Below are 13639 nucleotides of genomic sequence, written 5' to 3'. Positions count from 1 at the left end.
TACATCCACACAAAAACTGGTACAGAGGGGCCAGCCCGGTGGTGCAGCTGTTAAGTTTGCACGTTCCACTTTGGCAGCCTGGGGTTCACTGGTTCAGATCCCGGTTGTGGACATGGCACCGCTTGGCAAGCCATACTGTGGTAGGTGTCCCACATACAAAGTAGAGGAAGATGGGCACAGATGTTAGCTCAGGGCCAGTCTTCCTCAGCAAAAAGAGGAGGACTGGCAGCAGTTAGCTCAGGGCTAATCTTCCTCAAAAGAAAACCTGTACAGAAATTTTCATAGCAGCTTTATTCATGATAGCCAAAAAGTGGAATCAACCCAAATGTCTAGCACCTGATGAATGGATAAACTAAATGTGGTATATCCATATAGTGGAATATTATTCAGTGATTTTAAAAAAAAGAGATGAAGCACTACCCACTACAACATGGGTGATCCTTGAAAACATTTTGCAAAGTGAAAGAAGCCAACACAAAAGGCCACATATTATATAATTCTATTTGGATGAAATGTGCAGAATAGGCAAATCCATAGAGACGGAAAGTAGATTAATGGTTGCCAAGAGCTTGAGGGCAGGGGAGAAATAAGGAATGACTGCTCATAGATATGGGGTTTCTTTTTTGGTGATGAAAATTTCTGAAATTAGTGGTGATGGTTGCACAGCTCTGAGTATACCAAAAACAACCAAACTGTACACTTTAAAAGGGTGAATGTTATGATATATGAATTATAACTCAATAAAGCTGTTATTTAAAAATTAATAAATAAGCCAGGCTCTGAGTGAACATGCCAGATTGAATACATACATCTAATTTATCTCCCTTACAAATCCCACAGAAAGCATAGTAAAACAAGTTTTTTAAGGCATAAATCTACAGATTCAGGGAGAATAGAAAAGACTTTAGCAGCATTTGGGAATTGGAATGCAGGTGCATGAGGTAACTGGCTTAGCAGTTCCAAGAAAGCCAAATCCTAATCTGGCATTTAGGAGAACCAAGAGCCATCCCAGCTTACATCACCGAATCCTCAAAAGTGCAGGAATTGGTGGCACTAGTACCTCTCGAAGCCAGGTGAGGCTGAGCACTCAGGTCGAGGGGGTGGTTGCAGCTGTTTGTAAACAAGTTGCAAGCCCTGCCGTGCCCTCCCCGTCTCCGTTTCACCAGGAGACTGTCCCTGTCTCACCCCAGCAGAAGAATGGAAGGGCCACCCCTGCAGAGCGGGAAACGGCCTTTCTGTGTAGGGCACACAGACGTTGAGTTACTGTGTGAGATGAGTGAAGCTTAAACTGCAACCCCCTCGCTTGCACGCATCCTGTCCCAGGCCCTGGAAGGAACCCTCACCGTGTGTTCACATAGTCCTGTGTTTTTGTAAACTTTGGAAACGTATTTCTGCTGCACTCAGTTAAGAAAACCTCTGCCTTTGCTTCCTCCTTTTCTTCTCTCGAATACCCCTCAGGTCAGGCAGCTTTGGAATGGCCTAGGCCGTTTTTGGAATGAGACTGGGGATGGGAGTTGAATTAGGAATAAGCTCTTTAACTGCTATTTGTAAAGACATTTCTGGAAAACTGTAATAAGACAAGTGAGAAATTACAAATTCCTGAGTTGGAAATATACGAAGGGTACCTCTTTTGGTTATCTTTAAATTTATTTAAAAACGAAAGGATAATTTGGATGAAAAATAATGGAACAGAAAACGAAAGTGGCAAAGGTGAGCAATTAAATCAATAGATATTCTGAAATTGAGTAAAATATAATGAAACATTTTCAGATCGCACCAAAAGCTAGTAATTCATTATGAGAATGAGATGAAGAGATGATTGTTTGAGAATCCAGTTAATGCGGAGGAGGGGCAGATCATGTGAAGAGAACCTGAAACTCGCGCCCTCCTCCAAGGTGTCAGTGACAGACCAGTTACTCTCATTAATTCCGAGAGCATTTAGGATTAGTCATTGCACCAGAAAACTGGAAATGCGCCCTGAAATTTTATAGCTTATTTGTGAAAGAAAATGAGATTTTCCTAAATTTTACAACAATCCTAAAATTTATATATTACCAGTAAGCTGAAAAAAAGCTTTTCTAAACTGTCAGTAATAGAAAACAAATTTCAGTCAACCATACTAGAGGAAAGGCTGAATTATCTCCTTTTCTCTCTAAGAAAATGATGCTCCCAGCTCTGTGTCATGTGAAGAGGCAATCATAGACTATGCAGCCAAAAAAATGCAGGAAAATAAATAGAGAGGTGTGTCAGGCAGATGATTAATAAAAATATTAGGTTATTCTTGATTTTCTGATGTTCATGTTATTTGTCAGCTTTTATAACTTATAATTTGTTATGCTCTTTTCTCTGTCTAAGTAAGCATTCACCTTCATGGCTGTTTTTATATTTGTACTTTTTGTCTTCTTTTTCTTTAAAAGGGCATGCAAAATTCTGTCAGCTTCAGTGCCACAAACCCAGACCCATTCAAGCACAGCTGAGGGCAGGCCTGCCTTTCTGAAGGCAGGAGGGGGAGCGAGTGATACCATGCAGGTGCTGAGGCACCCCTCCCTCTCCCCAGCATACACACAGGACCTCTTCTACTCACTGAGCTCCAGGCGCTGAGCTGGGCCTCTGCTCCCAAGGCAAGAGTCTGGAAGAATCTGCTCGAGGGAGTTTTACCTGCCTAGGAGAAAAGACTGGATACTGACATCAGGGGTTCCCCACCAGACTGCTCAGCCAGGTCACCCTACACAGTAGACAGACATTATCCCTTTACTCACAGCTTCTAGTCAGCTTTTGTCCCCAGTCATGTATGTAAGCAGACAACCAAGAATTACCACACATCCAAGGGAAGCATTTGGTATGAAAAATAGAGACCGAAACAGAAAAAAAGGCAACTTGAAGGGAAACTGAGACTGTTACGGAAGAAGACATTTTTTAAAAATTATCGTTAAGGGGCTGGCCCCGTGGCCGAGTGGTTAAGTTCACGCGCTCCGCTGCAGGCGGCCCAGTGTTTCATCTGTTTGAATCCTGGGTGTAGACATGGCACTGCTCATCGAACCACGCTGAGGCGTTATCCCACATGCCACAACTGGAAGGACTCACAACTAAGAATATACAACTGTGTACTGGGGGGCTTTGGGGAGAAAAAGGAAAAAAATAAAATCTTAAAAAAAAAAATTCTCGGTAAGATCCTTAGAGAGGGGCTGGCCCAGCAGCTCAGTGGTTAGGCTCGCATGTTCTGCTTCAGCGGCCCAGGGTTCTCAGGTTCAGATCCCGGATGCGGACCTAGCGCCACTTGTCAAGCCACACTGTGGCGGCATCCCACATAAAGTGGAGGAAGATGGGCACAGACGTTAGCTCAGTGACAATCTTCCTCAAGCAAAAAGAGGAAGAGTGGCAACAGATGTTAGCTCAGAGCCAGTCTTCCTCACACACACACAAATAAGATCCTCAGAGAGATAAGGCATCCATGAAATAAAAAGGACATCCTGAAAATTAAAAAGAGCTCCCAGAAATTCAAAATATGACAGCAGAAATGAAAACCTCTTTAGAAGTATCAGAAGGTAAGGAAACATTGAAAAATGGAGAAATTAGAGGACCAGCCAAGGAGGGTCAGCATTGGAATTATAAGAATTTCAGAAATAAGAAACAGAAAATGAGGGGGAAGAAATCAACAAGTTTTTTTAATCTGAGAACTAAAGATTATAAATTGCCGATTGAAAGAGTCCAGCCAGCACAATGGATGAAATTAGACCCACCAGGTACATGGTTGTGAAATTTTACACCACCTATAAGCTTGCATAAAAAAGATTAAAAGCAGATGACATACAAAGGATGGGAGTCAGAGTGGCTTTAGACTTGACCACCACAGCACTACTAGGAAATTAGAAGCCAATGAAGCAATGCCTCTCAGATTCTGAATGCCTGTAATTCTCTACCCAGTCAAACTACCTAATGTGAGGGTAGAATAAAAAGGGTTTTGGTTTTGCAAATCTCAAAACTTATCTCCCACATGCTTTTTCTCCACCCAAATGAAGAGTAAACTGAGAAAGAAGATAGGGAATCCAGAAGGAAAAAGTCCTAGGAGAGAGGCAGAAGGAATCCCTGTGAGGATGGCGGAGGGAGCCCAGGAGGCTGGCTGTACAGGAATGGAGGCCACCAGGCTGGAGCAGAGCAAGGCTCCAGGAGAGACTGCTTCAAGAAGTGGAAGACAGAGCACCTGTGAAGGAGTGTACTGAGAGCACAGTCAGACAGCTGAGACTGACTAACAGATGGGTGCACAGAAAATTGAGCAAATGAAAGAAAAGTGACAATTATTAATTTTAGGGAAAGCAAAAAATTATGCAGTGTTGTTAGTTAATTACTGCTGTGTAACAAATTACCTCATAACTTAGTGCCTCGAAGCAACACTACCAATTTTTGTTGGTCAGAAATTTGGGAGAGGCCTAGCTGGGGGGGTTGGCTTCAGAACTCTAGAGGTTGCGATTCTTCTGAGGGCTTGGCCAAGGCTGAGCAATCTGCTGGCTGCCACATGCATGAAGGAAAATAAATCACATTATGCTCCTAATGGTTTACTTAGTATTGATCCAACCAAATCACAATAGCACTGCATTGAGAAGAAGGGGAGTTGCAGATGGGCCTTTGTGTAATAGAGGAGGGGACCCAAAAGAGGTTGGTTGGTTTAGTTAAATCTTCCTCTTCAAAATAAAAAGTCAGTCACTGGTTCCTAACACCTAACAATCAAGAGAGAGCGGTACAAGCGTTTTTATGTAGACGGGCACAGAGACCCACCAGAGCAGCCGAGGGGAAAGGGCTATCTCGGGCCAGTGAGGTTGGGGGCCTAGAACCTAAGATCTTATTTAACAAAGCTTGTTGCCTTATTAAGCTACACACAGGTATAACTTTGATAAAAGTAAAACTTAGATTAATAAAAGGAAATTATAAAAGTAATAAAGTACATATGGGTGAATTTTTGTATGTTGGGGTAGGGGGCAAGTGTTTCTCAGTATGAACCCAAAGAAGAAATCATAAAGGAAAAAGGTGGATTTGGAAGATTTGACTGGATACTAATCAAAAGCTTCTGTCCATTAAAAACATACATGTACAAAAGGGAAAGGCAAGGGAAAGACCACTAAGCCGGGAAAAAATGCTGATAGACAGGGCGAAGGGCTGGTGGTAAAATGTAAACTATTTCAGTCTTTTAAAAAATGTCAACTGTTTCAATCAGTGCCTCTAGGGCAATTTGGCAAATGTGTCGAAGCTTTAAACGTGTATATACCCAACATGTATATATCCTTTGACCCAGCAATTCCAGTTCTAAGAATTGTCCTATGTGACTAATCCTTGATGTGCACAAAAATTTAGCTATTACAATTTCTTTTTTATAAGAGCAGAAAATTTTGAAAGGGTTGAAATGACCACCAGTAAGTGATATGGGTTACGGTAATAAAACTAGTGGTAAGGTGTATAATGAAATACAGGGTGGCTCTGAAAAGTCAGGCTGATGGAAACTGTGTATTGGTGTGTAAAGACATTCATGATACATATTTCCTTTATTTTTTAAAAGTTGTGAAAATATGCATATATACATATGCACATACACATGTGTACACACTGAGATTAAGGGTATTAACTGTTTATTTTTCTTTGAGATTTTGTGTGTGTGTGTTTGTCCTTTGTGTTTTTCCATGTTTTCCAAGTTTTTGACTCTGATCAGGTGTTATTTTTGTAGTCAAGAAAAAAAACTTAAGGGATTTTTTTAGTTTACTTGAAAAATATGGAAAGTGCAAAGCAGAAAACAGTAATCATATTCTCACCACCCAGAATTAAGCGCTACTAACATCTAGCATATTTGCTTCCGTTTTTGTCTTTCTGCTAATTTTTTAAATATAGTTAACACCAAAACATTAATTTTGTTTATCTTTTAGATGTGAAACAGTGGGCTGTTTGGGGTGTTTTTCCTTCTTTTCTCTCTCTCTTTTCTCTCTTCTTTTCTGTCTTTTATACTTTACTGTATTTCTCAACTTTTCTCTGATGAGCATGTTTTACTTTTTAAAGGGATAAACTAATTAACTGTAAAAGATAGAATATTTTAAAATGCCAAATAAAATCTTAGACTTTTAGAAGAAGGTAAGCAAGATTTTGGACTTGAGAACAGCTTTGATGAAGCTGGAAGAAGGGGAAAGCATTCCATATGGGTGGGGTGGCCGTAGTCCCTGTTGCCATAAACAGTCCAAGTTTTATGCATGTTGTCCTGATGACATTATTAATGACATTTTTGCACTCAAAAATGTCCCAGTTGGGGATAGGAAGTTGTAAAGCATCTGGATTTGGGGAGTAATGAACAGCCACTTGGCTGAATCAGAGTAGTTGTATTGGGTGGATGGGAAGGAAGACTGAAGGAAGGTTAAGACCATATTATAGGGCACTGACTGCTGTTTTAAGAAGTTCCTCAACCAGTTCTAGGGCTGGGTACAAGATAATGAGTCTGGAGCATCTCATAGTCCAGAAAGTAAGGAAGTACTAAACAAAACACATACATGTGCCTGCAGAAGCACGTGCACACACACACACACACACACACACACACACACACACACACACACACACACAGATGTGGGTATGTCAGAAGGACGCAGAGGCCAACTGAAAGAGCCCCCAATGGCCAAAGCTGGAACAGCTTGAGCAACAAAATAGTGTTGGATTATAACCCAAAGTATAAAATAAATACCTATGAGTCCATACTGATATGAATGATTGAATAAATAAATAAAGAGGCCTGCCCGGTAGCATAGTGGTTAAGTTTGTGCACTCGGCTTCAGCAGCCCAGGGTTCATGGGTTCGGATCCCAGGTGTGGACCTACATACTGCTCATCAAGACGTGCTGTGGCAGCATCCCACATACAAACTAGAGGAAGATTGGCACAGATGTTAGCTCAGCGACAATCTTCCTCAGGCAAAAAGAGGAGGATTGGCAATAGATGTTAGCTCAGGGCCAATCTTCCTCACCAGAATGAATGAATGAATGAATAAGGGAGAATAAAAGTCTCCCATAAAGAATTCCGAATAATTTATACAGCTATTCTGCCCTCAAAGAGGTGGAGTGTAATTCCTCACTCCTTAAGTGTGGGCTGTGCATGGTGGCTTCCTCCCACAGAGGGGAGTGTGGGAGGAGGCAGGGAGTCACTGTGTAGTGGAGAAACCTGGGAAACACTGCTGCAGCCAGGTGACAGAGGTTAATGTCAACAGGAATAAGTCATGTTGATAGCTCAGACCCTAAATATGGCGAGGTGAGAATGGCACTTCACCTCTTCCTCCCCAAAACTCATAACCCCAGTCTAGTCATGAGAAAACTATCAGACAAATCCCACCTGAGGGACATTCTATAAAATACCTGACCAGCACTCCTTAAAACTATGAAGGTCATCAAAAACAAGGAAAGTCTGAGAAAATACCACTGCTAAGAGGAGCCTAAGGAGACTTAATGACTAAATGTAATGTGGTAACCTGGGTGGGATCCTGGAACTGGAAAAGGACCTTAGGTAATAACTAACGAAATCTGCTTAAAGTGTAGCCTTTACGATATCAGTATTGGTTCATTAATTATGACAAATGCATCGCACTAATGTAAGATGTTAATAATAAGGGAAACTTGGTGTGGGATATATGGAAATTCTGTACTATCGTCACAATTGTTCTGTAAATCTAAAACTTTTAAAATTAAAAGTTTATTTTTTCTAAAAAGGCATCCCTCCAGGAGGCAGAGATGGCTTTTGAAGAGGCAGATGGAAAGTAATCGGAGCTGTGTTATGCAGCCACGTGTGACCCGAGGAGCTGCAGTCCCCGTGCCCTCCTCTGCGTGTTCAGCACGGCCTCCCTCCTGATAACACTGCCTTCTTTCATCTCCACTCTCTCAAAGGACAATGAACCCCTGCTAGATCCCTGAGTATTTTAAGATTAGGTATTTCGGTCAGATTATTTCTTCCTAGTTCCCAAATACATATAACAAATTCATGTGAAAGAGTATTAAACCATGAGTAGTAACTGGACTGGCAGGTGGGGTCCTGACTGCTTTCTCCTGGTTTTGTTGTGAACCAGCACAACGACCCTGGGCCAGTCACTGAACCCCTCCAGGTCTGCTTTCTCATCTACAAACTGAGAGGGTTGAACTGGAAACATTTCTATGGTAACTTGCAGTTCTAAAAATACTGTGATTCTAAATTAAGATGTAGAGAGAGGCTGTGGCACCACAAATAATGGACTCTAAGTGCCAAATCTCTGCACCTCGCCTGGAGTACTACACTCCAAGTGGAGCCATCTGAAGACCACTCGGAATTCTTTAGAATTCTCTTCCTACTCTCCGTGTTCTTGAATGCAGATTCAGCTTAGAATTCAAGGTTTAGATAAGCTGGAAGGGCCATCTATGCCAACTCCTTTGTTCTATAGTTTAAGAAACTGAGCTCCAGAGAGATTGGGATTTGTTCAAATCATAAAACTAGTCAGAGGCAGAGACCAGGCTGACCGATACTGCTCCAGAGCTTTTTATACCACCGCGTGCTTCGGACAGAACAGGATCAGTCTTTTCGAATGCCACCAGGACCTCATTTGCACTGTCACCAAAACGGTCCTTGAGGGCAGTTACTCACTGTCGAAAACCATTCTGTCAGTCAACCAAATCCGATTTGGGGAAAAGTAACGGGGGCGGGGGGGTGAGTGGAGGGACAGCTAAGGAGCTCGTCCCCCCTTAACCTTTCTTCTTTAGGTCTGAAACAGGGAAATGGCTGTTTCATTTTGTCTTTCTTTTTCAGTTGCATAGCTTCCCCTTCTCCTGGTAATTATATATCCTGAGATTATTTGTTTACAGAAGCCACGTGAATCAGCCAGCCACCAAAGGGTTAACACTCCCAAATTATGGGGCTGGGTTAACAATAAACAGGATGTCCTCTAGAAATTAAATTTAAACCACTGTGAGTCAGGCTGGTCCATCCTCTCTGCCAGATCGTTGTCTGGGGTTATTATCGGTGGTTAATTATACCATTGGGTTTAGCAACAGTATTGGTCAGTTTGGGGCAACAGAAACCAGGCTTCAGGAGAAGGGGGTGTGGGGGAAGGGACCTGGTGGAGGGGTGGTGCAGCAGCGGGAGCGGGCTGTTTGAATAGAAGAGATTGTTGAGGTCCTGAGCGCTGAGAAGACAGTAGTGAGTAGGGTCTCACCTGTACCCTCAGGGCTGCGGTAGCCTCTTGGCTGAGCTGATCCTGGGCTGCTTGACTCCCTCCTGTGTGGGGCCAGAGGCCTGCATTTCTGTTGCTCTTAGGATGTGCTGGTTTACTTTCTAGCCTGGCCACCCTTCTTTGCTTCTTAGAATTGTAGAGTCATAGAATTTTCCGCACCTTAAGGAAGCTTCTGAATTACCTAGTTTAACCCTCTCATTTCACAGAGGAGGAAATTGAGTCTCAGGGCCATCATTGCCTGCCAAAGGGCAGCCTGCTCATCAGAGGTGGAGGCGGGGTTAGTGCTCAGGCCTAGACTCCTAGACTGTGACCTTCCTTCCTTCCATCATGCCAAGCTGTCTTCCATCTCTGAGTTGGGAACCTGAGGTGCTGAGCTTCCTAGCAAGGCAGGCTTGGGCTGGATTTCAGATTCTTCTCTGAGTTAGCTGCATTTAGATTTTGTCGGTTCTCATGGGACATAACCCAGCCTGGCTGGTCCTTAATGCCCCTACAATTTGTCATCCCTCCCCAGCCATACAAGAAGCCCTTCAGATCCACAGTTTGTCCCTCTATAGAGCGCTAGTGAAGCACCTGATACAGACGATAAGCGGTTTTTATGATGTTTTTTAAAGGCATGTTTTCAAGGATGATAGCTATCAAGTGAGTCTGTCATTTCTGACTTCAGCTCTTCAAGACACAAGGTTTATAGTGACTGTTATTTGTACAGTTATCTCCCCTTCCCTGCCTTCACCTTTGCAATGTATTTAAACGACAGACTATTAGTAAGAAAGATGCCCTGGAGCAGAAGGTGGTGCCCCAAGACCTCCATCTGACGCTGTCCACGAGAGGATCCCTCTTCCAGAGCCTAGCCTGGCTGCTGATAGTCCTCGGCCAACAGGGCGCCTTATACTGGGCTGGGAAGCAGGCCCCTGCTACTACTCTTTACCCTCCTGGGGGAAAGTGACTCCCGTCATCAATTCTTTTCAGCCACATCCTTCTCTACTTCTCCTAACATCCTTCATTGTCTCTTTCCCTTGTAGGATTCCTTTCAAGATTGGGCAGCCCAAGAAACAAATTGTGTCCAAAACAGTGAGTAACCCAATTCTTTCATTCTGGGACCCAATTCTGTCTCACATGGCCTTGGCCTTGTACCAGATCTTTGACTCAACACATCATGAGGCTGAGAAGGCAGAACCTAGGCCTTATTATGCCCAGTCATCTGGCTCTAGAACCTCCTGCAGACTGGGACTTGAAGGGGCCTCCGGTCCTGGAACATTTTCCTCCCTCAGATCCGCCTGAGCTCCTTCCCCTCCTTGGGCAGGTGGAATAGACGGATTACAGAGGCGAGGAGGAATACAGTCATGCGTCGCTTAAAGACAGGCATGTTCTGAGAAGTGCGTCGTCAGGCGATTTCATCGTTGTGTGAACGTCGTAGAGTGTGCTTATGCTAGGTGGTATACCTGCCACACACATAGGCTCTATGGTACTAATCTCATGGGACCGCCGTCAGTATGCAGTCTGTCGTTGACCAAAACATCATAGTGTGGCACATGACTGCACACTCCTTCTGAACAGCCCATCTGTAGGATCTACTGTGGCAGTCTGCACTTTCCTAGGAGGGCTCCTGAAACATAGACCCTTGCCAAGGGCATGTCCCAGGCCTTTATCTCTGGACACTTGAAGCTGCCCGAAAGACCAGGAAGCTTCTCTGGTGAAGGCCCCTTTTTCTCCACTGCTAAATGCATTCTTAGACAGGAGCCAGAGTCACTCAGTGGGAGGGGGGTGATTGAATCCTACGCCCCTTGTGAGCCCACAGTTCACAGCCCTATCGTATCTCCAGAATGGGAGAAGAAGAGAATCTTAGACTCTTGGAAAGCTAGAACTGGGAGCCCACCCCGTGGCTGAGTGGTTAAGTTCATGTGCTCTGCTTCAGCAGCCTGGGGTTCAGAGGTTTGGATCCTGGGCACGGACGTGGTACTGCTCATGAAGCCATGGTGTGGCGGTGTCCCACATGGAAGAACTAGAATGACCTACAACTAGGATCTACAGTTATGTACTGGGGCTTTGGGGAGGAAAAAAAAGGAAGATTGGCAACAGATGTTAGTCCTTAGAGATCATCTGGTCCAACCTCCTTCTTGTTCCTGGTGAAGAAACCAAGGCCTTTGGAATCACAGTGACTTTCCAAGGCTGTGAAAACCAAATGCAAACAGAGCTGGAATTAGAACTCCAGTCTGAGCCTCTGTTTAATACTCTTTCCATTGCTTTATACTGCCTCACTCAGTCAGTGAAGCCCTCCTGAGGTTTTGGAATTCTAGTAAAAAATGGCCTCTTCAACCCCCTCACCCACAAATCTTAGCAAGGCTCCTGGTTTTAACATGGGAGTAAGTGCCTCTCACTGTGACAGCTCCAGGAAGCCGAGCACCGTCAGCCTGGTGGAGGCCCTTGACTGTCATCTCAGCCCCTGGCAGTACTCCTTGTCTTAATAACCTCAGCCCTCCTTGGCTTAGGACTCAGAACTACAGGAAAGATATTGCCTCAGTTTGGCAGGAAGGGAAGTTCAGCACACATCTGACCAATGGCTCTATCATTGGGAAATCCAAAATTAGGTTACTTAAAAGGAAATGGGCGCACGTTGAAAGAGTCCTCCTCTTTTTCAAGCAGAGGCAGGTCCTGGCGAGGCTGAGAGTTTACCTCCCATGCAGAGGCTGACCATCTGTGGAGCTCTCAGCTGAAGCGCAAAGAATCTGGGCGTGCGAGTGTTGGGCTCTAGCCGGCTACAGGAAGTGGGAAGGTGTGGCCTTGAGCCTCCAGAGTTTAATCCAGGGCAGATTTGAAGGGAAGTGGTTTTGAAAAGGGTCTTTTATTCCCAATACTCACTACCAAAAAACAAAAAACAAACAAAAAACCCTTCTAAAACCCCAACCTTTATTGAGATGGCCTTTGTTCTCCACAGAAAAGTAGAAGCTAGAATGCAGTTTCCACCTTCTCTGCCAGAGTTTGTTGGCAGAAAGCTCTCTGGGTCTTTTCATCCGAGGAACGGCAAGGACTCTCCAGAGGAGGGGCAGATGCACAGTCTGAGAAAGCCCTTAGCGCCTGCGGATGGCCTCCTGCAGCCCGCGGCCTCCCTCTGCCCCTCCTGGCATCAGTCTCGTTTCGGGTGGAATTGTAGTCCTCTACCTCCTGGCATCAGGTGCCCCACAGCCTGGGCATCAAATAGTGCTTAAGAAGCCGGATTTGGAAGCTTCCTTGCCTGGATTCCCATCCTGGCTCAGCCACATGCTGTCTGTGACCTTAGGCAAGCTCCTTGCCCTCTCTGAGCCTCTCTTTCTCCTTTGTAAAGTAAGGGTGATCCTCGTACCTGTGGCGTTGACGTATGATGTGTCTTGCACAAAGTGGGACATGTGAAGCCCTTAACACAGTGTCTGGCACATAGTAAGCCCTCTGTAATTATGAACGACATTACAGGAAGATAGTTGATTTGCCTCTCTTTACAAGCCCCTGGGGACTCAGCCTGTCCCCAGCAGCTGGATTCTCCAGTGCAGTGGAGCAGTAGGCTGGGCCTTTGCTCACTCACAGGGAATCAAAGCTGAGTTACAGCTCAGAATAGAGTTCTTTGCTTCCTCAGCTCCCCAGAGGCACTGAAGTATGTGTAGCAAGATCCTGCCTCTTCAGAGTCTTGTTCTTCACCCCACAAGCCCCCTTTTGGCTCCCAAAACAGGCCAGGGCTGTGCGGTTATCTCAGCATCTCCGGCAGCTGCCCCCAGTGGTGACACACTCTTATTCTTGCCCAGACACTCTCAAGGAGGGAAGCAGATGGGGCTGCCTAGGTTATTGGAAGTCATGGCCCCCTGTCATGGGAAGAAATGCTCATGTTATCTTCAGGGAGTTTCAGGAGGCTGTTGGCTCAAGGCACCCACCTGTCAGACACAAAGAAAGCATTGTATGTTTGCCCTTGCTGTTCTCCTGTGCGCAGGTTATTCGCGCAAATTCCGGTATTGTCAAGGCTTTGGCTAAAATGGCATGTTCTCTGCAGGGGCTGACCATTGGAGCTGAAACAGAAGAACAAACATCTCCCCCACCTCCAAGTCCTAGCCTTCTGCTTAGCCACCTCCCACTCCCCCAGTTTATGAAGTAGCTGGAGCATCTTGGTGTGGCGAAAAGCTGCGCCTCCCTCCATAACCTGGGAGCATGGAAGAGCTCTTTGAAGCAAGGATGGCCCTGGGTCTCACACACAAAGGAAAGCACACACCTGGATTCATAGCTGGCTAGGCGCTCTGTGAAGTCAAGGCAGAAGAGAGTCCCACCACACTGAACCCTCACTTGAGAAAGATTTTCATGTGCAAAATGGAGGCACCTGCAGCTCGTTCCTTAATCCTGTTGTAACATACCAAAGGGAGGCTGCTTTCCGCCCGAGCGTCCCTTGAAGAGGGACTCATCAGAGCGGTGA

General features: G+C 44.9%; 1 protein-coding gene across 4 annotated transcripts in view; it reads left to right on the top strand.

Moving 5' to 3' along the window:
- BIN3 (bridging integrator 3) overlaps window positions 1-13639 on the top strand; it is a 56499-nt gene that overhangs the window by 14079 nt on the left and 28781 nt on the right. For 2 of the 4 annotated variants that reach the window (XM_070611293.1, XM_070611294.1), the window contains exons 2-3: window positions 10233-10281; window positions 13226-13635. Coding sequence is in view for 2 of the 4 variants with exons in the window: in XM_070611295.1 (XP_070467396.1) it covers window positions 10233-10281 (49 nt within the window). In the remaining 2 variants the exon portion in view is untranslated. The remainder of the gene's footprint in view (window positions 1-10232; window positions 10282-13225; window positions 13636-13639) is intronic. The other 2 variants (XM_070611295.1, XM_008522972.2) reach the window with 1 other exon arrangement.

The sequence above is a fragment of the Equus przewalskii genome, chromosome 2, assembly GCF_037783145.1.
Source record: "Equus przewalskii isolate Varuska chromosome 2, EquPr2, whole genome shotgun sequence".
NCBI classification, from domain to species: domain Eukaryota; kingdom Metazoa; phylum Chordata; class Mammalia; order Perissodactyla; family Equidae; genus Equus; species Equus przewalskii.
This window is presented reverse-complemented; position numbering and strand designations above follow the sequence as displayed.